Here is a 25901-nt window from a genome sequence, read left to right as displayed (position 1 = left end):
TATGCCATTATCAATGCTCAACAAGACACGGGCCAGAGGGAGCTCTGAGGGCCACCAGGGGCCCCAGTCTCGTCAAGTTCTTTAGGTTCCTACTGCAAACTTCTCAAGTCAGGATATAAAAAACAACTATTACACCTAAGAGTCATTTGCTCATCGGCCAATATGATTTTTTTAAAGTACTTCAAGCAATGTATTTCATGTGGCTTTAATGTTTCAAAGAAAGGAGGTGGGGGGAAGGAAGTAAATTATTTCTGTCAAAAAAAAAAATCAATCTGTGTTAACTACGAGCACGTCAGGATTCTAAAACAAAGGGAATACGAAAAGGACAAGATGATTTGCAGACTGTCGTTAATAAAAGATCTGACTTAACAGCTGTACTTTATGACTCATCTCTAGTTTTTATTCTCAGTAGGGCATTCTGTGCTAATGATATATTGCGAATTTACCTGTGCTTCTCTTTGAATTGATGAGTTCTAGTGAATATTGAAGGCTTCCCCTTTCCAGTGTAAAGAACTTATAACCTTTCAGAGAGAAGGTTATAAAAATACATCACCACTCCCACAAATCTCCGAGCACTGATTTGCATTTCATTAGATCTGCAGGTGAGACAGGATTGTCACCTTAAGGTATAGTTAGAACTGCTTTGGGGCGGTGGGTGGGTGGGGGGCTTTAAAAGGCAGAAAATTCACATGACTTGGGAAATATCTGCATTTCTGATGGTTCCATACAAGAGAATCACTGTTGCAACCTGACCTTCACCTGAAAAGCACCCAGGGCACTCTTCACGAAGACTTGTGCCACCATCTCCTTTGGACCCACCAAGGCCCGAGGGGCCGTCCGGTGGCAATTAAGAAGTGCGCACCAAGAGCTGGATCTTACCACCCCTGGAGGGGACATTCTGTCTCAGTTTGCACAGAAGCCAAAGTCATTGCAAACCGGTTTCCTCACATGAAGATGTTAACGGAGAAGGCAGGAAACCTGTTCTAAGATTCTCAGGTCCTTCATCCAACATATGAGGTCCAGAGAGTGAACAGAAGGTTTTGAGACAGATGAACAGGCTTCCTTGGAAAGAGCCCCTGTCCTGTTATTAAGTCCCCTCCCCACCAGGAGAACTCAGCTGAGAGAGAGAGAGCACCGATGCCTAATCCAAGCTGAGAAGCAGGTATGGACAGAGAAGAGCCTGGGATGAGCTGCAGTCCTGGGCTGCAGATAGGGGCTGAGCAGGTAAAGGCATGGACAGGGCTGTCTTGGGTCCCGTCTGATAAGACTGCCCGAGGTGTAAGAGGCCTCCGTACAGAAGCGGGTGGATGGGTGAGCCAGGTGTCCAGGGGCAGAGGGGAGCGCATGAGTGAAGCACTTCCTGAAACTCAGCTGTAATTGTGTGCCCACCTCCTGCTCTACAAGCCAGGCCAGGATGAATTATCCGCAGGCACAGAGCATGCTGCCTTGAGCCAGGGAGGAAGGGTCCTTACTTTTCCAGGATGTGCACCTGGATCTGACTCTAATATATGTGCTCTGAGTCACTGAAAAACCCATGTCAGGACTGCTTCGTCCGACACAGGGCCACTCTGCCGTTTTCACAAAGAATTACTTTCCTGATTATACACCTTATACCGTCCCTTGGAATGGCCCTAGACTTTATCCCTATTCAACCCATCAGAAGTTTACCTCCACAAGCAAACTCTTCCCTGGCTTGAAGGTATTCGACTCTCCTTTTGTGTCAAAAACTGTAGCAAAATTAGTGAGTCTCATTTGAAGTCAAATCCAGCTTTCAGGCAATAAGTAACTTATAAAGCAGTATATCATTTTTGGAAAATCACTGAGAAAGTGAATAAATGGGAATTTAAAGGGGCTGTGAAACATGATGGACTCAGAAGTGATGCTCTTAACACGTTATTGTAGCACAGTGCACACAGCAGCAAGAGCAATGGATCTCAGTTGAATCTGACAATAATCTCTCTTCTCTTCTGGTAAGAGGACTATAAATCCAGTCTAAGATCTACAATGCATAAAATGAACAGCCAAAGTTATTCCAAAGCTAAAAACTAAGGATTCTGAATCCAAACAGTTAAAAAAAATTTAAACATTAGCACTTATTATCAGATAACAGCTACACAAAGACAGCCAGTATTTAGTAAAAAAGCTCCGCCTTTGAAGGTCTGGATTCATACCTTCACAATGTTTATGAAGATCCCACACAATGTTGTGCTAATTATAAAACGTCACATGGTAATACACACTTGGCTGCTCTATTAAGACTTTTCAGGATCATAAGTTGAAGGTTCTTTACCTTGTAACCGGTTACCAGAGACCGAGAGATACACCAGTGTCTTGACATTCTTAGCAGAAACGAAAGCACAGCCTTCAAGCAGCACGCACTCTTACCTAAGACGTCTTTCTCGTGCTCAGGAACCAGCACTTTCCACCTGGACTCCTCGGGGTCCGTGAAGTCAATGTTGATCAGGCGGTAGTTAGGAGAGTGGCGATTTGTCTTGAACGTGAAAACCGTGCCCTCATTGGTCACGTAGTCATACTCTCCTTCGAAGTTGTCGATCAGCTTCACCCACTTCAGGATTCCTGGTGAGAGAGACCGAGCACCTCCGTCACCTCTCTGGGGTTTGAAGTGGTGTGATTTGTGTGTAGGGAGGGGATAGATCTTTTCTGTCTACAGAACACAAAGCAGACACAATGTCTGGAAGATCTAAGGCACGAGATAGAGCGAGGATGACTGTGGGTGAATTTTAAGGTTTCTAAAAACCTCAAAGGAAGCTTTTCCAGAAAAGCCTGGCAATGAAGATGAGTGGAGGATTCTCTGTCCAAGGAATCTGTCTGAATCCCTGTAATCCAGCACATCCTCTTCTACCTAAGTGGGTGTCAAATCTAAGCACGTCTTTCTACCTCCACTGCCATCATTCCACCCCGTCTTCCCTCCCTCTGGTTATGAGCAGTGGCTCACAACTGAGGAAGACCGCATCCCCCCAAGGGACTCCTGGAAATGTCTGCAGACACTGTGGTAGTTACAACTTGGAAAGTGACAGGATGGTTGTTACGCCCTGCCTCTATCTAGTGGGTAGAGGCCAGAGATGCTGTTTCAAGATATAGAATAGCGACTGGACAAAGAGTCAGCCAGCTCTGAATGTCAAGAGTGCATAGCTGGGAAACCCTGGTCTGCAGCATCAGCTTTCCACCTGGTCTTCCTACAACAATGTCTTAATATCTTACACTGGTTCCAGCTGGTACCCTTCTTAGAAATCTCCCCACGGCTCTCTGAATAAAATCCAAATTCCTTCTTATGGTCTCCATGGTCCTGCATATTAGACGCCTTTCCACTGAGCCAACCTCAGATGCTCCAACTTGTGCCTCACCCCGTCCTCCGGCAACACTGGCCTTTGGCAGGCTCCTTACGACATGCTTCACCTCAGGGCCTATTGTATGCTGCCTTGCCTGCCGGACCCACTCAAAAATCATTTATTCACAGCACTTCTCTCAAGATATACACAGCTGACCCTTGAGCAACACTGGCTCGAACTGCATGGGTTCATTTATAGGAGGGTTTTTCCCAATGGTAAATACTGCAGTGCTTAACACAGGATCTGTGGTTGGCTGAATTCACGGGTGCAGAGGGACCATGTATCCAGGGGGCTGACTATAACTTCCACGTGGTTCAAGGGTCAACTGTGCCTAATAAGCTTGCTTATAATTTGTCTTTTTTTTTAATTCACTGCTAGATATTCAGCACCCAAACAGAATGGCACCTTCAAAGGTACAAAATAAAACTGGTGTTGAAAGCAAGGGAGAACACTTTCCAATCCTTCTGTTGTAAGAACTAGTCTGCTGAGAGGTCATCACTGCAAAGAAATCTTAAATGCATCCACCATCATCATCATTTAAATGGCTTACTAAATGCCAGTTTTAATACTAAAAAAATCCACTGGGAAGACATCTGGTTTATAATGTATCAGACATAAATATTCAGAGGACATCTCAAAAATTTTATAAACGAGAAAGCTCTATGACTTCTAAACTGCTCAAAGGCAAGCCAGATCTCAACTATTCTCCAATGAATCTCCTACCTTTAATTTCACAGTGAAACTGCTACATTAATTTGGATAGTTCATTTACATTCCTGGCGATTTTACATTCATTATCTAATTCATCTCCATAACACAACATCTTTATATAATTTGTTGTTGAATTAAATTAATCAGGGAAAATATAATCCCATGGTAGTTTTTCAGTTACACATAACAGGATTAAAACCCCAGCTCCAACCACTATTTAGCTGCATGACCTTGAACAAACTCTTTATCCTTTGCTGAGCCTCACATTCTCAACTACTAAGAAACAGTGAGAGAAATGAGAAAGTTATTATAAAGTAACTACTAATACTCACCCCACAATAAATATTATTTTAAAATAAACTATGGGAATTAAAAATAATAAGATAGGCAGTTAAAAAAAACTTTTAGCTTTCCCACATATCTGTAATACCTGCTAGAAAACACTAGGGGCAGTGGGGGACCTCATTTACATTAGAAGCAAAATTAATGAAATACTTAGGAATGTACTTAATAAGAAACGTGGACTCTGTGAGAAAAACTCTAAAATTTTTCTAAAGAATCTTAAAAAACAATAAAACAAAACCGAGTAATTTGAAACATATCCCATATTCTTCGATGGGAAGACTTAATATTTCAAAGATGCAAATAATTCCAGAAGAAATCTATAAACTTAACACAATTCCAAATGCTTTTTAGGGAATCTGACAATACTGTTTAAAGTTCATCTGGAAGAATAAGCACTTAAGTACAATGGATATATTTTTGATGACAAAACAAGAAAGAACTTCTTGTCTTGCTCTCTACCCCTTGAAGGTAATCCTTTTATGGTAATCACTTTCTCATTTGTCTTTGTTCACTTTTTGCCTTAACATGCAGCCATGAACACTATAGTCTAATTTAGCCTCATTTTTAAATTTCTAATATAATGAAACCATACCACATGGATTTTTTGAGTCTGATTTCTTTCTATTCTTGGTGTCTGATCTGACAGTGTCTTTGTAAGATTATTTATCCTCTGGTTATCATTATTGACTTCTGGTTAAATCCTACAGTATACAAAGAACATACTCTGTATGATTTCAATCTTTTTTAAGTTATTGACAAAAATTTGTGGCCTAATTTTTCTTTAGTGACTTTAAAATGTTTATATAACTGAAAAGAATGTGTATTTTTCAGATTTATGCTGTGAAATGCTGTTGCTGTTTACAAAATGAAGCAGGGCAAAAGCTAACAGAGTCTTGTCAAGAGAATGTACTTGATCAGAGCAAACACACTTTTTCAATAACCCAAGAGATGGCTCTACATATGGACATCACCAGGTGGTCAATACCAAAATCAGACTGATTATGCTCTTTGCAACCAAAGATGGAGAAGTTCTATACAGTCAGTAAAAACAAGACCGGGAGCAGACTATGGCTCAGATCATGAGCTCCCTATTGCAAAATTTATACTTAAATTGAAGAATGTAGGGGAAACCACTGGGTCATTCAAGAACAACCTAAATCAAATCCCTTATGACTATACAGTGGAAGTGACTGATATTCAAGGGATTAGATCTGGTAGACAGAGTGCCTGAAGAACTATGGATGGAAGTTTGTAACACTGAACAGGAGGTGGTGACCAAAACCATCCCAAAGAAAAAGAAATGCAAGACTGAAAAGTGGCTGCCTGAGGAAGCTTTACAAGTAACTGAGAGAAAAAGAGAAGTGAAAGGCAAGGGGGAAAGGGAAAGATATGCTCAAAGGAATGCAGAGTTCTAGAAAACAGCAAGAAGGAAAAAGAAGGCCTTCTTTAATAAACAATGCAAATAAATAGAGGAAAACAACAGAATGGGAAAGATCAGAGATCTCTTCAGGAAACTGGAGATATAAAGGGAACATTTCATGCAAGGATGGGCATGATAAAGGACAGAAATGGTAAGGATCTAACAGAAGCAGGAGATATTAAGAAGAGGTGGCAAGAACACACAGAAGAACTGTACAAAAAAGGTCTTAATGTCCTGGATAACCACGATAGCGTGTCACTCATCTAGAGCCGGACATCCTGGAAGGTGAAGTCAAGTGGGCCTTAGGAAGCACTAAGAACAAAGCTAGCAGAGGTGGTGGAATTCCAGGTGAGCTATTTAAAATCCTAAAAGGTGATGCTGTTTCAGTGCTCCACTGAATATGTTAGTAAATTTGGAAAACTCAGCAGTAGCCACAGGACTGGAAAAGATCAGTTTTCTTTCCGATCCCAAAGAAAGGCAATGCCAAAGATTGTTCAAACTTTTATGAATATGCTCATTTCACATGTTGGCAAGGTTACACTCAAAATCTTTCAAGCTAGGCTTCAGTAGTACATGAACTGAGAACTTCCAGATGTACAAAAGCTGGATTTAGAAGAGGCAGAGGAAGAGATCAAATTGCCATCATTCACTGGATTACGGGAAAAGCAAGGGAATTCTACTTCCGCTTCACTGACTATGCTAAAGCCTTTGTGGATCTAAAGACTTGTGCTAAAGACGGTGTGGGTCACAATAAACTGCAGGAAATACTTATAGAGATGGGAGTACCAGACCACCCTACCTCTCTATTAAGCAATTTATTAATCTTTTGTTTGAATCTAAATATTTATTGGCTTAAGGGGCCATTTTTTCTATCAGGTAAAAGGTCTGATTGTAGATTTGTCTGTCATTAGTTGTATTTCTGTTAATTTTTACTTTCTGTATTTTGAAAGTACACTGTTAGATACATACCCAATTAGAATTATTATATCTAAATAAAACTGAACTTTTTATGATTATAAAGTTTTATCTCAAGTAATGTATCTTGCTTTAAAGTCTACTCCAATATTAAGACAGCTGCATCATTTTCATTTTAACAAATTTGGCCAGTTGTCTTCTGAAAAATGGATGGTCCCAGTATGTTCTTCTCCATGCCTCCTAACCACTCAAATGCTTTCCATCTCTCTGTGGGTTGCATTCTATGTAATTTCTTTTTATATTCACTTTCACAAATTCTCTCTTCAGCTATGTCTCATCTCTTCTCTAACCTAATAACCTAACTTTTAACATTAATTATACTTCTAATTTTAGAAGTTCTACTTAGTCCTCTTCCAAATGTTTGGTCATTATTTATAATATCTTGTTTCTTGCTTATGTTTCCAAGCTTCTTGTTTATTTTTTTTTAAAGCAGCATCACTGTTTTTAAAAGTGCATTTACACAATTATTTTATATTCAGTTCAGTTCAGTTCAGTCACTCAGTCCAACTCTTTGCGACCCCATGGACTGCAACCTCCCTGTCCATCACCAACTCCCAGAGTTTACCTAAACTCATGTCCATTGAGCCAGTGATACCATCCAACCATTTTATCCTCTGTTGTCCCCTTCTCCTCCTGTCTTTAATCTTTCTCAGCATCAGGGTCTTTTCCAATGAGTCAGTTCTTCATATAGGTGGCCAAAGTATTGCAGTTTCAGTTTCAAAATCATTCAGTTCAACATCAATAGGAATCTGATAATTCCGCTCTGGTGTGACTCTGTTGGCTCTGCTTCTCATGGTGGTAAACTGCTTCATCTGATCTGTGATTTCTGATTGTGAATTGATTTCCCTTGATAGGCCATCTGTGAGAATTCTTGGAGGCCTGGGTTGAAGTGACATAATTTCAGAAAAGATCTGCATCTGGCTTCTGTTTGCTTCTTGGGAGGCAACCAACCTGGGAGCACTTTAAATTCTTGGCATGGAGATTTCTGGACCCCATAGAGAGAATCAAGCCAATGTGCGCACATGTGAATGCCAGTCCTTCTGTTTTAGGAGACTTCAAATCCTGCCTCCAAGACAGAGACAGGCAGGTTTCCTTACTACACACCCTGCCTCTCCCCAACTTCCCACTCCACTGTTGGCAGGTCTATTTCTCAGTAATCCATACACCACCACCAAAGGGAATCTCAGACTCAAAACCCAGCAGAAACACTCTGAGACAAGCCAGCTTACATCCCAGGATTCCTGCTTTCATTCTGTCTTTGGTCTCTACGATTTCTCTTCTTTTGTGCCAATTAGCCATATATTTAGTAGATGCTTAATTAACTTTTTACAACATTTGGGTTGTTTCAATTAGACTATTCAAGTAGATTATTATATCACCTGGTACATTCCCACGAACTAAAGTCCTTCAATTAACTGTTATAAATAATTAAGTTCCAAATCTGAGTCAAACATTTTTCTTTTTCCAGTGACAAATTGCTGACCCCCAAAGCAGGTGACCCATTCAAAGACAAACGCATCTTAGTTTACGTAAAAAAAAACACTTTAAAATGAAACCCAAAGACTATTATTCCTTATAAGACAAAGTAAAAAAAAAAACTGGTTGGCAATGCAAAATTTGCAGAGAGTCAGAAAGCTACATTTGTTTATTATAAGAATGATGAAACAATTTTCTGGACTGTGACATTTGTAAACACAAAGTCTTAGTTCAGGGAAATGTCAGATTCCTTAAATGTTCCCCTGACAACAAAGCATTTCCTGATGTGAAACCTTTATTTCTCAAAGTAACCATCTTACGGTTTCTGACGAAAAGGTCTTACAGCCATTGCCATGGTATTTACTATGACCCTACTTTTCCCTGCCTATAAAAAAGTCACTGAAATGTCCACCAAAGGCAAAACACAGCATAAATTTCTGTACAGTCAGGTGAACCTGAAGATGTCATGCACTTGTTTTAAATAATCAAGCTCCAAATAGTGCTAAAACAATTTTTAAAAGTTTGTGGTCATTATCTGCCACCAATTTCTGAGACACTGACTTTAGTCGTAAGCGCACACAAGTCAGACTTAGGAATGTGGCTGGATTTATACAAATCCAGCTCTAATATGAAAAGCTGTTCAGAGCACCAGCTCACAGGGCAGCACATTCAAAACAAGGGCTCATAGAATCCTTTGGCTCTCTGGGAACCCGTGCTGCTCAGGCTTTGGCCAGGAGATAATTCAAGAGAAATGGTGTTCCAGTTGAACAATGGAACTCATTCCATTTTGTTATTCACAAGTTAAAACATTATTGACTTAATTTTTAAAAAAAAATGGAGTTACTTAAAAGAGAGAGAGAGGTGGCTAAACTCTCAAACCATCTCACTTTTGCCCACCTCTTCTGAAGTATTTTTGTGTGTAAGTGGTTCTTCCCTTTGAAGTCAACAGAATTTGATTCCCAAACTTCTCTACACTGAAGTTGAAGTTACTTTTTATAAATCTGTTTCTTGGTGGGGGAAAGATTAGTTTACTGAGTGAAGGTGAGCTTAAAATATCTAAAACTTTCTCTAGAGCAATTCATCACTTGTATTGCTTTATTTGAAAATCAATGTTATTACGTATATTCCATAGAAAATGTTTTATAAGCTCTCTCATACACTGACAGAACACGGAGGCCTTGGCCTCTGACAACAGTTAACAAATGCAGAGCAGACACGGGTCACGCTCCAGGACTGAGGAGAGCAGAAGGCTGCTGTTCTCTCTGGCCTGAGGCCTTCATTCTGTCGCACCTGCCACACGGTGATGGCTAAAACTTGGGTATGGAATCCAACTGACCTGGGTCTGAATCTTTCAACAGCATCAGAAAAGCTAACTGGCCTCGCCCTTCTCAGTTTCCTCAAGGTAACAGCACAGGCTCCTTAGAGGCTGTTGAAAAGACAATGGGGTATATAGAACTTGGCACACAGGAAATGCTAAGAAACTACTCACTACCATCCCAGTGCTGGTTATCACCCCAGCATTCCTCAAATGACAAAAATAAGCAGAATGTGGCTTCAGAACAGCACTACTTATTTGCTAACAGTGAACTTATAAAAATCTAATTTCCATCTCTCAGGGCACACAGCCATTTTCCTAGGAAAACACCTTTATAATCACTAACTTAAAAATTGGTAAAATTTTTAATTTTGTCGCTAGTTCTTCATATTTTACTTCAAAATTAATGTTTTTTTTCTTACTTTTATACTGTCTTTGGATGTTCCAATTCTTTGGGGCTGCTGGCATTCCCACTCAGAAACACAACTTATTTTCTGATAACTCCCTGTCTCTCACAGAAGCCCTCCTCCTTAGTCTGACTTTTTAATACTCTGATGACTTTGCTCAACTTGAGACAACTCACTTGTTTCAAGTTCCTTGAATGTTTACTTCCCCCCACCCCCACCTTTCCTCTCCACTTCCAAAAGATGGCCAGCCCCACCAGGCATGAACATGGGAGTCAAAATTGTCCCAGATTGGCTGAGTGAATAATTTAAGTGTCTGACAAACCCTAAGCTTCCTTGTGGAGCACTATGTTCGCATGTAGTGTAGATTGATTTCCAATGCAGGTGAAAGCCAGTTTTCTTTACTGACATGAAAGCATTAAGATGAAGACATGGTGAATGCTAAAAATTTTATCAATCTAAAATGATCAAACTTTCCGCAAAAAAAGGTAAAAAGCTGAGAGACAGGTTAGTAACAGTCTGGATGAAACTTAAGATAAGCTTCTATTTCCTTACAAAAATCAGCATGTCAGCATCACTCATCTTTTCCTCCAGTGTTGTTGCTCAGTTGCTCAGTTGCTCAGTCATGTCCAACTCTGCAACCCTATGGACTACAGCACCCCAAACTTCCCTGTCCTTTGTTATCTCCCTGAGTTTGCTCAAACTCCTGTCCATTGAGTTGGTGATGCCATCTCATCCTCTGTTGCCCTCTTTTCCTCCTGCCCTCAATCTTCCCAGCATCAGTGTCTTTTCTAATAAGTTGGCTCTTTGCATCAGGTGGCCAAAGTATTGGAACTTCAGCATCAGTCCTTTCAATGACTACTCAGGGTTGATTTCCTTTAAGATTGACTGGTTTGATCTCCCTGTTGTCCAAGGAACTCTCAAGAGTCTTCTCCAGCACAATTCAAAAGCATCAATTTTTCAGTGCTCAGGCCTTCTTTATGGTCCAATTCTCACACATCAGGGTCTCATACATGACTACTGGAAAAATCATAGCTGTGACTGTACGAACTTTTGTTGGCAAAATGATGTCTCTGCTTTTTAATATGCTGTCTAGGTTTGTCACAGCTTTTCTTCAAAGGAGCAAGCATCTTTTAATTTCATCCCTAAATGCTGTGTCATGAGCAAAGACCACTTGAGGTCCATTTTAAGGATGATCACACTGAAGCAGAATGGTGTTAAGTTACCGACAACAAAGATTTTAGACGCTCAGAGTTCTTTGCACCTAACAATTACTTCTTATGGATCCTATTTAAAAACTTCTTACATAGTTGCACGTTTATTCAGAATAGGGCCAAATGGTGTTTTGCTGCTGATTATCCTATAAAATAGGGGGGAAAGTACCTGACCTGCTACAGAAAAATGAAAGAACCCAAAAGAAAGGGGAACAAACAAAAGACAGACAGCAGAGAGGAGTGAGAGGGGATTTAGAGTTTCCAAACCTCAGACAGGTCCTAACTCTGGGCCTGGACATGCGTGCTTGGTGACAGCACCGTTGGTGCTTGGTGACAGCACCATTGATAACCCTGACACTGTGCACTGGCCGTTTCATGGCCTCCGTCCAACTGGCGGGGAGCACACATCCGGCAGGGACAGGCTGTCATCACTGCCGCCACCCAGCACAGCGCCCGGCACAAAGTACAGCATAGACGCCTGTCTGCTTCATGACTAAATATAACATTCACATAATCCTGTTTCAGACTGAGCCTTATATATATTTCTCAATAAGGTAAAGACAAGAGAAGTAACTGAATTTAAAAGAAGTGAGCAGTTTCTTCCACTTTCCCAATAAGAACATTTAGAAATATAATACACAAAAGTTAAACATGTATAAAAGCATGTTGAACATCATCTTTTGTATTTTTAGGGTGTAAATTTTCATGAAAATATTTTAAAAGTTCACATATTGGCAAGAAAACGGAAAACTCTGAGGTCTGACATTTAACTGTAATGCAGAAAATATGTGAACATTTACTCTAAATTTAGTCAATATGAAACAACTTTATGTATTCATAATTTTATAGCAAATTTAGGAAACAAAGTATATACATGCATAAATAAGTATATATATATTTCAAAAGAAATAGTAGTCTTGATTTAGAAAGGTACAGAAATAGAAGAAAATCCAGACACAAATCATACTCTTGCAAGGTTCCAGATGATTAATTTCAGCTACTCCCCAGGCATGAATCAACTAAGAACAGCGGGGGTCAAGACTCAGCTGCCTTTCCCACTGCAGAACTAATAAAATGTCATGCTGCTTGGTGTCCTAAGTGATACCTTGGTACCTCTATACTTTCAATTATAAACAAGAGAAGCAGAAGCCTTCTGCTCACATAATATACAGGATAGGAGAGACACGGTCTATACTTTATCATCCTCAGGATTTAATAAATACAAACAAAAAAATAATTCAAAAAAGTTAAACAGGGCAGAAGGGTAAAGATTACACAAGTAAATGAACAAGGTGGCTTCTCAAGCAGGGTCACCTGAGCACAGGATCTCTAAAGGGGCAAGTGAAGTTATTGGAGACAAGCTGGTACCCACCTACTGCGAGTCTGTGTTAAAGAAAAGTTATCCGACAGTTGTTAAAATGGTAATGAAGACTACTCAAGACTATTGCAATAAGGGAGAGAGATCACACAGAACTCCAATACAGAAAAGACAGCTGGAGGTTTATAGCCAATGTGCAGAATGAGGGGGTGGGTGGATTGAAAATTACTAAGAGAAGACATCAGGGTAGGAGGATTCTTGGTGAAGGCAGGTTAAGCACATGAGGGATAGCTGGGGGAAGGGGACCTGGATCCACACCAAGGGTACAGGACTATCTTTAAACTGACCTAGCAGGATTCTCACTACAACTGGGGCTCTGCAGGCCCAGAAAGTTGAGTGCGGGGACAAGGAACCAAGACTGAAGCCTAACTGGGAAGAGGCTCCGAGGAGCCTGACTGACTCAAGCCTGGTCAAGGAGAGAATCTCTATTGTTGTCAGGCACTGTTCTAGGTGCTGGGGACCCTATGGCGAGTGAGATAGACAAGGTCCTTAACCTTGCGCAGCTCAAAAGGAATCACACACACAAGGATTTTGTATGGAGAGAAAAAAGAAATCAGAACAGGGGAAGGGGCAGAAGGGCCAGAAGCAGGAAAGGTATCACAAAAGCAAGAGGAAGCAGGTTAACTCCTGGGCAGAAGTGCCTCTTTCCCCAGAGAAAGCAGACAGTGACTCGGGATATGTCTCTGGCAGCCAGCGCAGAAGACGGTGCAATGTTCCTTGGAGGGGGCCTACTTAGCTACTTTGAACACTTGGAAAATTATAGAGACTTCTAAGGCCCAGACCAGAGGCCAAGTACAGTTTCCATCCAGTGATGAGCGAAGTGTTCAGAAAAGTAAGGACAGGAGCAGCTACAGCATCAGCTGCAGTTCCTGTGAAGAGCCACGGCCCACAGTTTGCAAGAAATGTGGTCATATTACTAAGTAAAAATACTGCAAATGTAAATGGCAGAAGTGAGGTTCTCCAAAGAGAGGCAAAGGTAAAAGAAAGATCTTGCTCACAGAGTAGCACAGAGCCAAGGTCAGCTAGCCCTTGAACAGAAAATCAAATTGGCATAAATGTAAATCACTCAGAGAGCACACTTTTAACTCTCAAGAATTTAAGATTTTTTTTCCATTCTATATTTATTTAGTATGTGTTATCTTCTTCTGTGGTATTAAGCAGCCACTGCCATTTTTTGGTGCTTCTCATTTCAAAATGCACACAGGCAGAAGGTTTTCTTGGAAAACAAAAATGACAGAAATGTTACAAAAGAGCTTGCTCAGTGAAATTATTTAGTTCTCTAGACAGGATATTTAGTGATGCCCTAATAAATGAAGAATTAATGTAGAGGGAAATGCTGGTAAATCTCCCTGCCTTTAAGGTAAACATGATTAAAATGGTAACAGAAAGGCCTGAGGTTATCACAAGGGGTATCAATTTATGCAGTATAACAGTGATGATTTCATAACACTGGATTTAGTTTTCAGTCACCAGCTATTCAGTTTAACTCACCTACTATTTCAGTTAACTAACACATTTAGCATTTGACTTAAATATTATTCTTCCCCTTAGTTTAAACAGGGCAACAAAAATGATGGAGCAGTAAGGGAACAGCACGAAAAAGATTCTGGGTGGCAGTCATGGTCCCTAGCTGGGTATATGCACTCTGGAATTTTCAGTTATCAACCTGAAAAATTAAACATGTCCCCCATGAGAGGCACACCTCTTCGTGTTTTCTTCCATATAAGAACTCTGCTGATTATGAATCGAGTTTTACATAAAATAATACCAAGATCTGTGTTTAGAGCAGCTTTGATACTAAAGATACATTATTTTTAGGGCATCTTTAATCTATTTAATCTACTACCTAAAACCATTGTGTGATGACTCCAAATTTTCCCCTTTCCATCAAAAAACAAATGGATAAAGAAAGAAGGTATACGTGAGAATCCACTCTACGCCGGAACCTGCTAAGCCCTTTTCTGTGCATTTTCATTACTCTTCACTATTGCTAAGCAGGTATCACTTACCTATTGCTAAGCAGGTATCACTGCCTCATTTGTAGTTGTGCCAATATGAAGAGAGAAAGAATAACTTTTCCAGGGTCACCAATTATTTAGTGGTACAGTTGAGATTTTAAAGTCTTATTGTCTCAATATACCCAACTGTGATGAAGAGGAACTATTTTAAAAAATTTAACGATCACAATATCAATCTCCTATGTCTCTCCTGTTATAAACGAAATACACCGAGTGTCTTCAACACATAAACTCACCCACAGTACTTGTTTTTTCTAACCAGTCACAATCATGTAATTGTGGATGCATGCTCAGTCGCCCAGATGTGTCTGACTGCTTGCAATCCCATGGACTGTAGCCTGCCAGCCTCCTCTATCCATGAGATTTTCCCAGGCAAGAATACTGCATTGGGTAGCCTCCTACTCTGGGGGATCTTCCCGATCCAGGAACCAAACCTGTGCCTCGTGCATTGGCAGGCGGATTCTTTACCGCTGAGCCACGTAGGACGCCCCAATCATATAATTAACTCATAATAAATCAGCAGTCAATTTAAAAAAAGCACATGCACACACTACCACCACTCCCCCCCAACCACACACACACACACACACACACACACACACAGATCTTTCTCATCCTGACCTACACAATTAATTGACTTTTGAACCGAAGAGTGGGAACTGATTTCTAGTTCATTTTCTTAGTACTGGTCAATCACTCAACTGTTGAGAGATTTCAGAATCCTAGGACTGCCATTCAAAAGAACTCCTTTGAGGCCTATGATACTCATAGGTTTAATGCTAGTAAAGCGAAAAAAAAAAAAAAAAAGAGAAAAAAGGCCCAGAACCATACCCAGAATTTAGCAGCTATCACTGGAGAACACTCTACAAATTGCTCCCAATCTGTCTATGTGCAACTCAACAGCTTAAAATCCATCTATCTTACTCATGTACATTGTGTTTTCTTGCCTACAGGATATTCTATACTTTTGAATCAATGATTTCCACACACCGGTCAGTTTAGTATTCTCATTTTTAAAAACGGTATCAGGTTATTGTAAGACTTGTTTGCTCTATTCCTTTCCATGTGGTTTTCCATGAGCTCACTGGAAAGGTCTTTTTGATACATCCACTTGTCTAAATTGATGTACTGAGTTAACTGATCAAACACTAATCTAGGTGTTACTGGGGAGGAATTTTATAGATATGATTAAAGACCATAATCAGTTGACTTTAAGTAAAGGAGATTATCCTGGACAGTCTGGGTAGGCCTGAGCCTTCCAGCAGAGCTGAGGCTTCCCTGAACAAGAAGAAATTCCACTTGTGGATGGCAGCTTCAACCTATGCCTGAGAGTTCCAGCCTGTCCCTCCTGATAGCCTGCCCTACTGGTTTCAGACTTTCCTAGCCAGCCAGGCCCCTAATCATGTAAGCCAATTCCTTGCAATAAATTTCTTAATATATATCTCCTACTGGTTCCACTTCTCTTGTTAAACCTTGACAGATACATTCACTAACCATCAATATTTCACAAATATAAAACACCCAGCAATAACTTTAGTAAGAAATATGTAGTTTCCTATATAACTCAGAGGTACAGTCCCAAATAAATGTGAAGATTTGCACGCAGTCTTAGTCAAACACAGAGCTGGGTTTTGTTCAGATCAAGGCAAAATAATCTTAAAGTTCCTCTAGAATCATTTTTTTTTTTTAAAAAAGAGAGAGAACAATTTGGAAAACAATAAGTGCTAAATTTATTGAGTGATTACTCTGTGCTGGGTTTTTCACCTAAGCTACACAAAAATTACCTAGAAAACAAAGACAATGGTCTCATAAGTCAAGGAAAAGATCAAGTTAGGAAGGGAAGCCAGGACCTGGCATATTCTCTAAGCATCTTCCAACCTGAACATAGCCTTCAGGATTTTTTTAAATGCTTCCCTCTTTCATTCCTCATGTTCATTCATGGCTGCAAGGACTAGAATCTTATTTATGAGGGCCCAGTGCACCTCCACACTGCCTTCCTCCTGGAATCCCAATCTCTGCATATCATACCCTCCTCATTAATTTCTCATAAATGCTGAAAACACAGGGCAGAAAGAGGTAGTGGGAAAAAAAGGTAAGGACCCTAAGCGGTCAGGAAGAAAACAGGCACTGGCACTTGCTAAGTCTCATTCAAAGTAGTACTGTTTATTATGAAAGTGGACACAGGAATAGTTCAGAGTGCAAACGTGTGGATTTTTCTCTGCATTTGGAGTCAATTAAGCAATTTCTGTATCTTTTAATAACAGGCCTGAAGTGAAGTGAAGTCGCTCAGTTGTGTCCGGCTCTTTGCGACCCCATGGACTGTAGCCTACCAGGCTCCTCCGTCCACGGGATTCTCCAGGCAAGAGTACTGGAGTGGGTTGCCATTTCCTTCTCCAGAGGATGTTCCCCATCCAGGGATCGAACCCGGGTCTCCCACATTGTAAGCAGATGCTTTACCGTCTGAGCCACCAGGGAAGTCTATAATTTGTAGATCTTTTGTGTATCTTTTAATAGCACGCCTACTAATAATTTAAAGATACAATGGAGTAATAAGTAAAAAATGAAAGCAGCGCTCTCTGGAGGAAGACACTGTAACTGAAATTTTTGATAAACTGGACAAAGGCAAAGTCCCTTCTACCATCCTAGGTCCAAGCAGTAAACAGTGGGCAGGACTACAGCACAGTAATATCTGTCAGCTTGTCTAAGATTCGACCTTCCATGCTCAGCTCTGAGCAGAGCTAGACTTGCAACTCAGGTGAGTGATTCCTGAGCGGTGGTGTGCATCTCTCAGAGAATGTAAAAATCAAGGTGGATGTAGTATTCATGAGACCAAAATGGATGTATCTTTTGTTTTATGGATCTTGCTCAAAGAAGTTTAAAAATGATGCAGTACCCAATTAATAATGTAAAATGGTATATATTTTCTGATCATAACGTGATATAGATAAAATACTAATAATGAGGGAATCTAATCAACAATTAGACATGAATACAATATTGTATATTTTAAAAATTTGTGTCAACTATCTCTGAAATATGGGGCTTCCTATGTGGCACTAGTGATAAAGAGTCCATCTGCCAATTCAGGAGACACAAGAGAAGTGGATTCAGTCTCTAGGTTGGGAAGATCCCCTCGAGTAGGAAATGGCAACCCATTCCAGTATTCTTGCCTGGAGATTCCCACTGACAGAGGAGCTTGGTGGGCTATAGCCCATAAGGTCACAAAGAGTCATAAACAACTGAGAGACTGAACATACACATCTCTAAAATGTATTTATTTCATATTAACCAGAATATGGGGTAATTGTGCCATTATCTGGGTGCTAAGGGCTTCCCCAGTGCCTCCGTGGTAAAAAATCTGCCTGCAACGCAGGAAGTCACAGGTTCGATTCTGGGGTCGGGAAGATCCCCTGGAGGAGGGAATAGCAACCCACTCCAGTATTCTTCCCTGGAGAATATCATGGACAGAGGAGCCTGGCAGGCTATAGTCCATGGGGTCCCAAAAGAGTCAGACAGGATTGACGCAACTAAGCATGAGCTCGAGCACTGGGTGCTAATATCCCTGATAGTTTTGGGGTCTGGGAATTCTCAGCACAGTAAATAATGCTGTTGAAAAGCTTTAATGCTTGATGATGGTGCTGATATGATATAAATGTTGGAGGAAAACAGCATTTAAAATAAGCCATCTCCAGAATTCGCAACTGGCTGGTCCTATCTTGATACCTAACAGTTTCACGAAGCAAGTTAAGCTAATACTACACGTGTGTCCAGCACTGAGAAGCTGTCTTATGATCACATATAAGCCTGATAAATTGTCACTGGTGTCTGATCTCTTTCCCGTGACAGTCTGCACCATCACACCTAGGCAGTAATAATACTTTACAGATCAAAGGGCCAGCTTGCCTGAACAATCTTCATCTGCAATACAGACAGGATACTTTCTCACAGAGAAACATACAAAAAATATGGTTAGCCTCGATCTACAGAAAAAATGGTAAAGCCAACAAGAGCTTCATTCAATTTTTTTTTCATTCTAAGGAATATCAAAAGAAAAGATCATCAGACCCAAGATGACGTGATTAAATAGCAGAAGGTTTCTTGGGAAATCAATTAGAAGACCAACGTAATTGCTTTTTAATGGGGCTCTCTGGAATAATCATCTGTGTTTGAAAGACAGCTTACCAGTGATGCCGTTGGGTTCCTGATGGAGGTCACAGTACCAGAGTCGGTTTACAGGATCACATCCCTCCCTTATCGACAATAAGACGTAGCGACCATCATCAGATAACTACAAGGGAAACAAAAACAGCACAGGGAACTTAGTAGAATATATTTTTTGTGAGAACACTGTTACACATTAAGTTAAAAAAAAATTCACTGGTGTATCTTTACTGCAAACTTATGACTGGATAAGAAAGTTAGGAAAAAAGATAACATCAATTTTAACTTATCTTGCAGTTAATCACTTTAACAAAACATAGTGAAATATTTAAGTTGAAAATATCAGTATATATAACTGAATATCATGACTCAAAATGCCTTTTACTTAGCGCCTATTCTTTATAGCCAATAACACTGTAATAATTTTGTATGGTGACAGATGGTTACGGGACTTGCCATGGTGATCATTTATCGTAATATATTTGATTGTTGGATCACTATGTCATACACCTAAAACTAATGTAATATTCTATGACAATTGTGCTTTTTTAAAAGTTTTTAAAAAATAGTCTATTCTTTAAATGAAAAATACATGCAATCGGTCATTCTGAATATTAATATCCTAAATTTGAATTTTTGTCATGCGTTACACATTTCCAAGGTGATCCAACCAGTCCATTCTAAAGGAGATCAGCCCTGGGTGTTCTTTGGAAGGAATGATGCTAAAGCTGAAACTCTAGTACTTTGGCCACTTCATGCGAAGAGCTGACTCATTGGAAAAGACTCTGATGCTGGGAGGGATTAGGGGCAGGAGGAGAAGGGGACGACAGAGGATGAGGTGACTGGATGGCATCACCGACTCGATGGACGTGAGTTTGAGTGAACTCCGGGAATTGGTGATGGACAGGGAGGCCTGGCGTGCTACAATTCATGGGGTTGCAAAGAGTCAGACACGACTGAGCGACTGAACTGAACTGAACTGAACACATTTTAAAAGCTGTACTAAATACGTAAGAATTAGCAAAATGGGTGTGAATGCACAAAAGTTCATAATGTTCATGTTAACAAGGTTCTATTGAATAAATGAACAACTTTTTACATGGATCTTTAGTCCCCTATACACAAGTCAGAAGAAATAAAAGGCTGTGCCTCAGCAGCTATCTTTTACAATACTAAACAGAAGAATCTTAGGTAGCGAAAAGAATCTTGATAAATACTAATGCTACAAATAACACTATTCTGAGTTGTCAAAATTGATATAAATAGTATCAGACTATATATATCCTTTGCAACTAATTTTTTCATTCAATATTTTAAAAATTAATCTATGTTGATACATGTATATTTGCTTCACTGGTTTTAACTGAGGTAAAACATTCCACTCTAGGAAAACACTATAATTGATTCATCTTCCTACACATGAGCATTTAGATCATTTCCATTTTCTTTATTGTGGTTTTCGTCCTTCTTACAAGTAACACTTGTGCCTTCATATACATGTTTCCTGAGGTACATAACTACAAGTAAAACTGCTCAGTGATACAATACGCACAGATTCTACTTCACCAGATGTTGCCAAATTATCTTCCTAAGTGATTTTACTGACTTACACTCACCTATCAGTTATTTTCCACATCCTATTCTGAAGGTGAATTATATGTGCCATCTTCGCTAGACCATGGTACCTAGATATTTGGTCAAACATTATTCTAGATGTTTCTGTGAAAGTGTTTTTCTGAATGAGGTTGACATTTAAACTGGTGGACTTTGAGTACCACTGATTACCCTCCATAATGTGATGCACCTCAACCAATCAGTTAAAGGCCTTCACAGAAAAGCCTGATCTCCCCCAGCCAGCAGGAATTCTGCCAGCAGGTGGCCTCTGGCTTCTGAACTGAAACTTTCCTGGGTCTTCAGTCTGCCAGCCTACCCTGTAGATTTTAGAAGTGTCAAGCCTCCAAAATCATGTTAGCCAATTCCTTTAAAAAAATTTATCTGTCTCTGCGTATATCTTGTGTGCTCAGTTGTGTCCACCTCTTTGCAAGCCTATGGACTTCAGCCCACCAGGCTCCTCTGTCCATGGGTTTTTCCCAGCAAGAATACTGCAGAGGGTTGCCATGCTCTTCTCCAGGGGATCTTCCTGACCCAGGGACTGAACCCGTATCTCCTGAGCTGCAGGCAGATTCTTTACCACTAAGCCACTGGTGAAGCCCCTATACAAACCAACAGGGTATTTGTATATCTTATATATATATATATATATATATATACACAATATATAATATATATAATTATATTGTATGTTAATATATGTTATATTAAATATATATGTAATTATATATATTATATGTATATAAGATATATCAAATATCTTATTGGTTCTGTTTCTCTGGAGAACTTTAACTAATGCACTTACCAACAACATCTATCCTTTCATTTACTCATAAAATAAATATTTGCTAAGCAGCTATTATGCGCAAGACGTTTTCCTAAGTGCTAAAGATAAACTAGGGCTTCCCAGGTGGCGCAACTGGTAAAGAAGCTGCTTGCCAATGCAGAAGACACAGGAGATGCGGGTTCGATCTCTGGGTTGGGAAGATCCCCCGGAGAACAGCATGACTACCCACTCCAGAACTCCTGCTTGGGAAATCCCATGGACAGAAGGAGCCTAGAGGGCTGTAGTTCATGGGGTTGCAAAAGAGCTGGACATGACTTAGCCACTAACCAACAACAGCAATGCAGTGTATCAGAAAATGGTAGATGTCATACTAACCCATGAACAGGCCTGGGTAAGGGAGGCAGGGTGTGTGGGCAGGGACTGCGGTTTTAAATATGGCAGTCAAGGCAGGCTTCCTAAGAAGATGTCTTTCCACTGTCTTCTGACTGTCACCGTTTCAGATAGTCATTCCTTATGTTTTTTCCCTATGTATAATGCGTTTTCATATCTGGCTGCTTTTAAGATTTCCTTACTGTCTCTGGTTTTCTGCAAATTGATAATAATGTACTTTAACTGGAGTCATCTCCTTCAGATTTGTTGAGCTTCTTGAATATTTGGATTTGTCTATCTAATCAAATTCATAACATTTTTGGCTGCTTTTTCCTCATATAATTTTTGTATCCCCTCACCCCTACCCTAAGACTTCAAATACATCATGTTAGGTCACTTAGTATAGTTCTACAGTTGAATGAGACTGTGTCTGTTTTTGTTTCAATTTTTTTCCCCCTCTCCATGGCTTAGCTTCAACATGCTGTCTTCAAATTCACTGATATTGTCTTTTATAGTATCTAATCTGTTATTAAGCCTATGTAGAGAATTTTTTGATTCAGATAGTTTATTTTTCACTTCCAGAAAAATACTTGGTTATTTTTATGTTTTCTGTTTCTTTGTTCATTTACATTAACACTTGCTAAAATCCTTTTAAATTTATTTTCATAATTGCTTTTGAAAAGTCCATATCTGTTAATTCTACGACTGTCATTTCTAGATTTGTTTTATTAACTAACTTCCCTCCTGGTTATAAGTCACATTTTCTTGCTTCTTTACACATCTAGTAATTTTTTAAAGTTGGATTTTGAACATTCTGAATGCCATCTGGATTTTTTTTTGGGGGGGAGTCCTTCTTTAAAAAGTTTTGAGGCTGTTCATTTTATAGATCAGCTTAATCCATTCAAGGCTTATTTTCAAGCTTTGTTGGGGCAGGTCTCCAGTCATACTGCAAAAGCATGAATGGGCCATTCTGGGGTTTTTGCTGAATACCCTGGTTGTTCACGGGTCCTTTCCACTTTAACTGGTTAGAATGTGAAAATCTCCCATTTGTTAAATCTCTAGTAGTTGTCAGCTTACAAGTTCCTGGTGGTTGTTCACAGCTTGAATCATGGAGCCTCGGTCTATGCATGTATGGCATAACAGTCAGTCTAGGATTCAGGGGGACACCAAGAAGATTCCCAGGACTCTTAATGGGTGGTTCCCCTCCTTTGGTTTTGTGCCAGCAAGTTCCAGTGGCCTCACTCTTCCTGAATTTGGATCTTTGGACCCCTAATCCAGCGAGGCTGCAGTATCCTGGGGGTTCTTCTTCCTTGTGCCAGAATCAGAAAATTCCTCCAGGCAGAAACCTGAGGCTATCTATCATAGGAGAACATCTCTCTCACAGATTACGGTCCTATGATACCTGTAGATCAATATCTCCAACAGATGTTTTTTCCATTTTGTGTAGTTTTCTACCTGTTTATGGTAGCAGGGCTAGCCCAATACCAGTTATACTTACGGCCAGAAGCAAAAACTTTTCATTATATTTAACTCATTTTTAATTCTTTATTGGATACATTTTTAGGGTATATTATCATATGTTTAAAATACATAGATGTAAAAATTAACAAAGTGTAATTGAGGACTAATTAAAAAGAAAATATTTATGATTCATAAAAAAACCTAATAATGACATAGTTTTTATCTTATTACACAGTAGGATAATTTAGGGTTTTACTTACTAAAAGTAGCATCAAGCTTTTAGACTTGAAGGAATTAGATTCCAGCTCTCTGGAAATGTCCATCCACTTTCCATCAGCAGGTTTATAAATCAAGTGTCAACTAGGTCTCTTCTGCATTTATAAATTAATCAAAATAGCTGTATGTGTCTAAAACATCCAGCATTTTTAAGCACTCTGTATGTTAAACATCTTTTTCTCAGGAAAAAAACAAAACAAAACTGTTTTAAAGCACAGAGGTAATCGGTACTTGTAAAACAGAAGTGGGATTCCAAGTAAGTATAGTTTGATCAAAGATTCTAGGAAAATGTTTAATGTGGCTGCTCTTTCTTTGTGACATTTTGTCTAAGTTCTGAAGTAGTCTCCTTTCCTAGAAACTGAATCACATTTTCTTGTATGAGTTTTGGTCACAAGCTACACAAGAGGCCAAATGATTCAGGTACACTCTCTCCATCTCTGTCTAGGCTTCTTAGAGTATTTTCAAAGATTGTCATAGCGTTTTGGAAAAACTGCATATACATTTATGATTTCCATGAATTCTTTTCTCCATCCTCCATCCAAATCACTTGTCATTATGCTGTAAGTGGGTTTCTTCAAAATGAATATCTGAGTTGAAAACTCAATCTAAGAACCTGTATTTTGTCTTTCTAATTGTTATTGCTTCTACATCTTACTTTTAACCTTCTAGTTAACTTGCTTTTCCCTTCTCATTTCCTTTTTATACTGTATTAATATAAACTTTTAATTAAGATAAACTTCTTCATAAACTCTTCCCCTTCATTGACTGGTCTGTAAGTTAAATGCTCTTGTTTCTAGTCTTTTATACATTTTCCTTAAGTTTTTCATATACAAAGCCAATAAACCAGTGTCCAGAAATTCAGTTTCACCTTATTTTTAAACTGTCCTATATTATTAAGAATATCATTAGCAACATCACAATTGTCACTTTATTAAATGTAACGGAAAGCAGCCTCATTAATAATATTTCATACTTTTGTTCTCTTGTCCTTTAAACAAAGACAGACTCTTACAGCTTAGTGCTTAGAGTCATGCTACATCAATCATAAATGATGGCTAATTCAGCGGCAGCGATTCAGCCAACAGAATGACAGGGCAGTAAAACTCACTGCAAGAACCACACCAAACCTTCGATGACAGCTGTCTCAAGCACATCTAATGAGTTTTTCTCGGTATTTCTGGCTGCACTAAATGGCTGCAGCAGTTTATATTTAATCTAAGGCAGGAAGTTCCAAGGGAATTGCTGTTGGGATGCCAATTAAGTCAGTCTCTCTTCCTTACAACTCAGATATTTCATAGGCACTAAACAAATATGCTCAACTGCAAACAACTCTGAATTTTCAAATGCTCACGCATTTATAAGTCATTGGTGCCCCCAAAATATATACATTAGGAAATACCTTCTTACACCAAAATGTAATCAGTAACAATGCATATTCAACCACCGCCTCACATTCAGACTATTTCAAGACAGTTTAAAAAACCGAATTTTGGGAATCACTGGGAGGGGAAGACAAAAATACTGTTGATTGAGGAGGAGACCTTAAATCTCAAGAGCAGAAAGCAAATTTGCTGAAATCCAGATAAAAGGAAAACAGAAAAGCAGGAGAGCCAAGGGTCCCATCAGGCCTTCATGAACAGAATAAACTCCAGTTCACAGAACACTGTTTTCCTTTAAACAATATGACATCAGAAGAAAAACCATGTTCTCTGGAATCAATTAATCTCATACAAAACCACTGACTTTTTGCAACAGGGGTGCAACAATGCTAGCCTGACCGATTATGAAATATGTAATTCTTAAGTTACAGCTTCCTTTCACTTTATGTCCATATAATGTTAAGCAAATTTTCCTTAAGTCAAAATGATTTTATTTCATGAAAATCTGCCTTTTATATAAATAAATTTTAACAAAAACAAAATTCTAAGAACTACTGTAAATAAAATATTTACATTTGTTGATACTAAGTCCATTGATTATATTTCAAACAACACCAACAAGATGAAAGCTAAAACTCTTTACCATTCTTACTACTGACAATTCTTTTTTAAAAAAGTGTATTTCCCTTTAGACACAAGTTACCTTGACAATCTAATTGTATGATGTCATTTGTTGAATTTGGATAAATATCTTTAGAAAATGCTAATGAATACAGACAGGAATCATATCTATTGATGTTATTAATATCTAATAATATTTGTTGATAAAAGTATCTGGAACAAGAAAAATTCAAATGTATAAAGAATGTGGTACTCACAGAAAGTGTGTTGGTCATTCAATTAGGCCCAACTCTTTGTGATCCCATGGACTGCAGCCCACCAGGCTCCTCTGTCCATGGAATTCTCCAGGCAAGAATAACTAGAGTGTGTTGCCATTTCCTTCTCCGGGGATCTTCCCGACCTAGGGTTGAACCTAGGTCTCCCACACTGCAGGCACATTCTTTACCATCTAAGCCACTAGGGAAGGTACAAAATATTTGGCAATCTGCCGGTACTTAGCTATTCATTATCCATAACCAGATGACCTTGAAAGATGAAAAAACAAAGCCAAAGGCCATCCTCCCTTGCTCTGGGGTAGATGAGGTTGAAGATAAAACTGTCATAAATGGTGGCTGGTTTTAACAGGAGAAT

General features: G+C 39.3%; 1 protein-coding gene and 1 long non-coding RNA gene across 14 annotated transcripts in view; one reads left to right on the top strand and one right to left on the bottom strand.

Moving 5' to 3' along the window:
* PREP (prolyl endopeptidase) overlaps window positions 1-25901 on the bottom strand; it is a 584413-nt gene that overhangs the window by 64399 nt on the left and 494113 nt on the right. For all 13 annotated transcript variants that reach the window (XM_060419547.1, XM_060419550.1, XM_060419545.1 and 10 more), the window contains 2 exons: window positions 18789-18894; window positions 2386-2577 (listed from right to left, as the gene is read on the bottom strand). In XM_060419547.1, the coding sequence (XP_060275530.1) occupies window positions 2386-2577; window positions 18789-18894 (298 nt within the window). The remainder of the gene's footprint in view (window positions 1-2385; window positions 2578-18788; window positions 18895-25901) is intronic.
* Window positions 1849-6846, top strand: LOC132660238 (uncharacterized). Its single transcript, XR_009601619.1, has 2 exons — window positions 1849-4874; window positions 5238-6846. It is a non-coding gene; the product is annotated as an uncharacterized LOC132660238 (long non-coding RNA).

Source organism: Ovis aries, chromosome 8 (genome assembly GCF_016772045.2).
Source record: "Ovis aries strain OAR_USU_Benz2616 breed Rambouillet chromosome 8, ARS-UI_Ramb_v3.0, whole genome shotgun sequence".
Classification (NCBI taxonomy): domain Eukaryota; kingdom Metazoa; phylum Chordata; class Mammalia; order Artiodactyla; family Bovidae; genus Ovis; species Ovis aries.
This window is presented reverse-complemented; position numbering and strand designations above follow the sequence as displayed.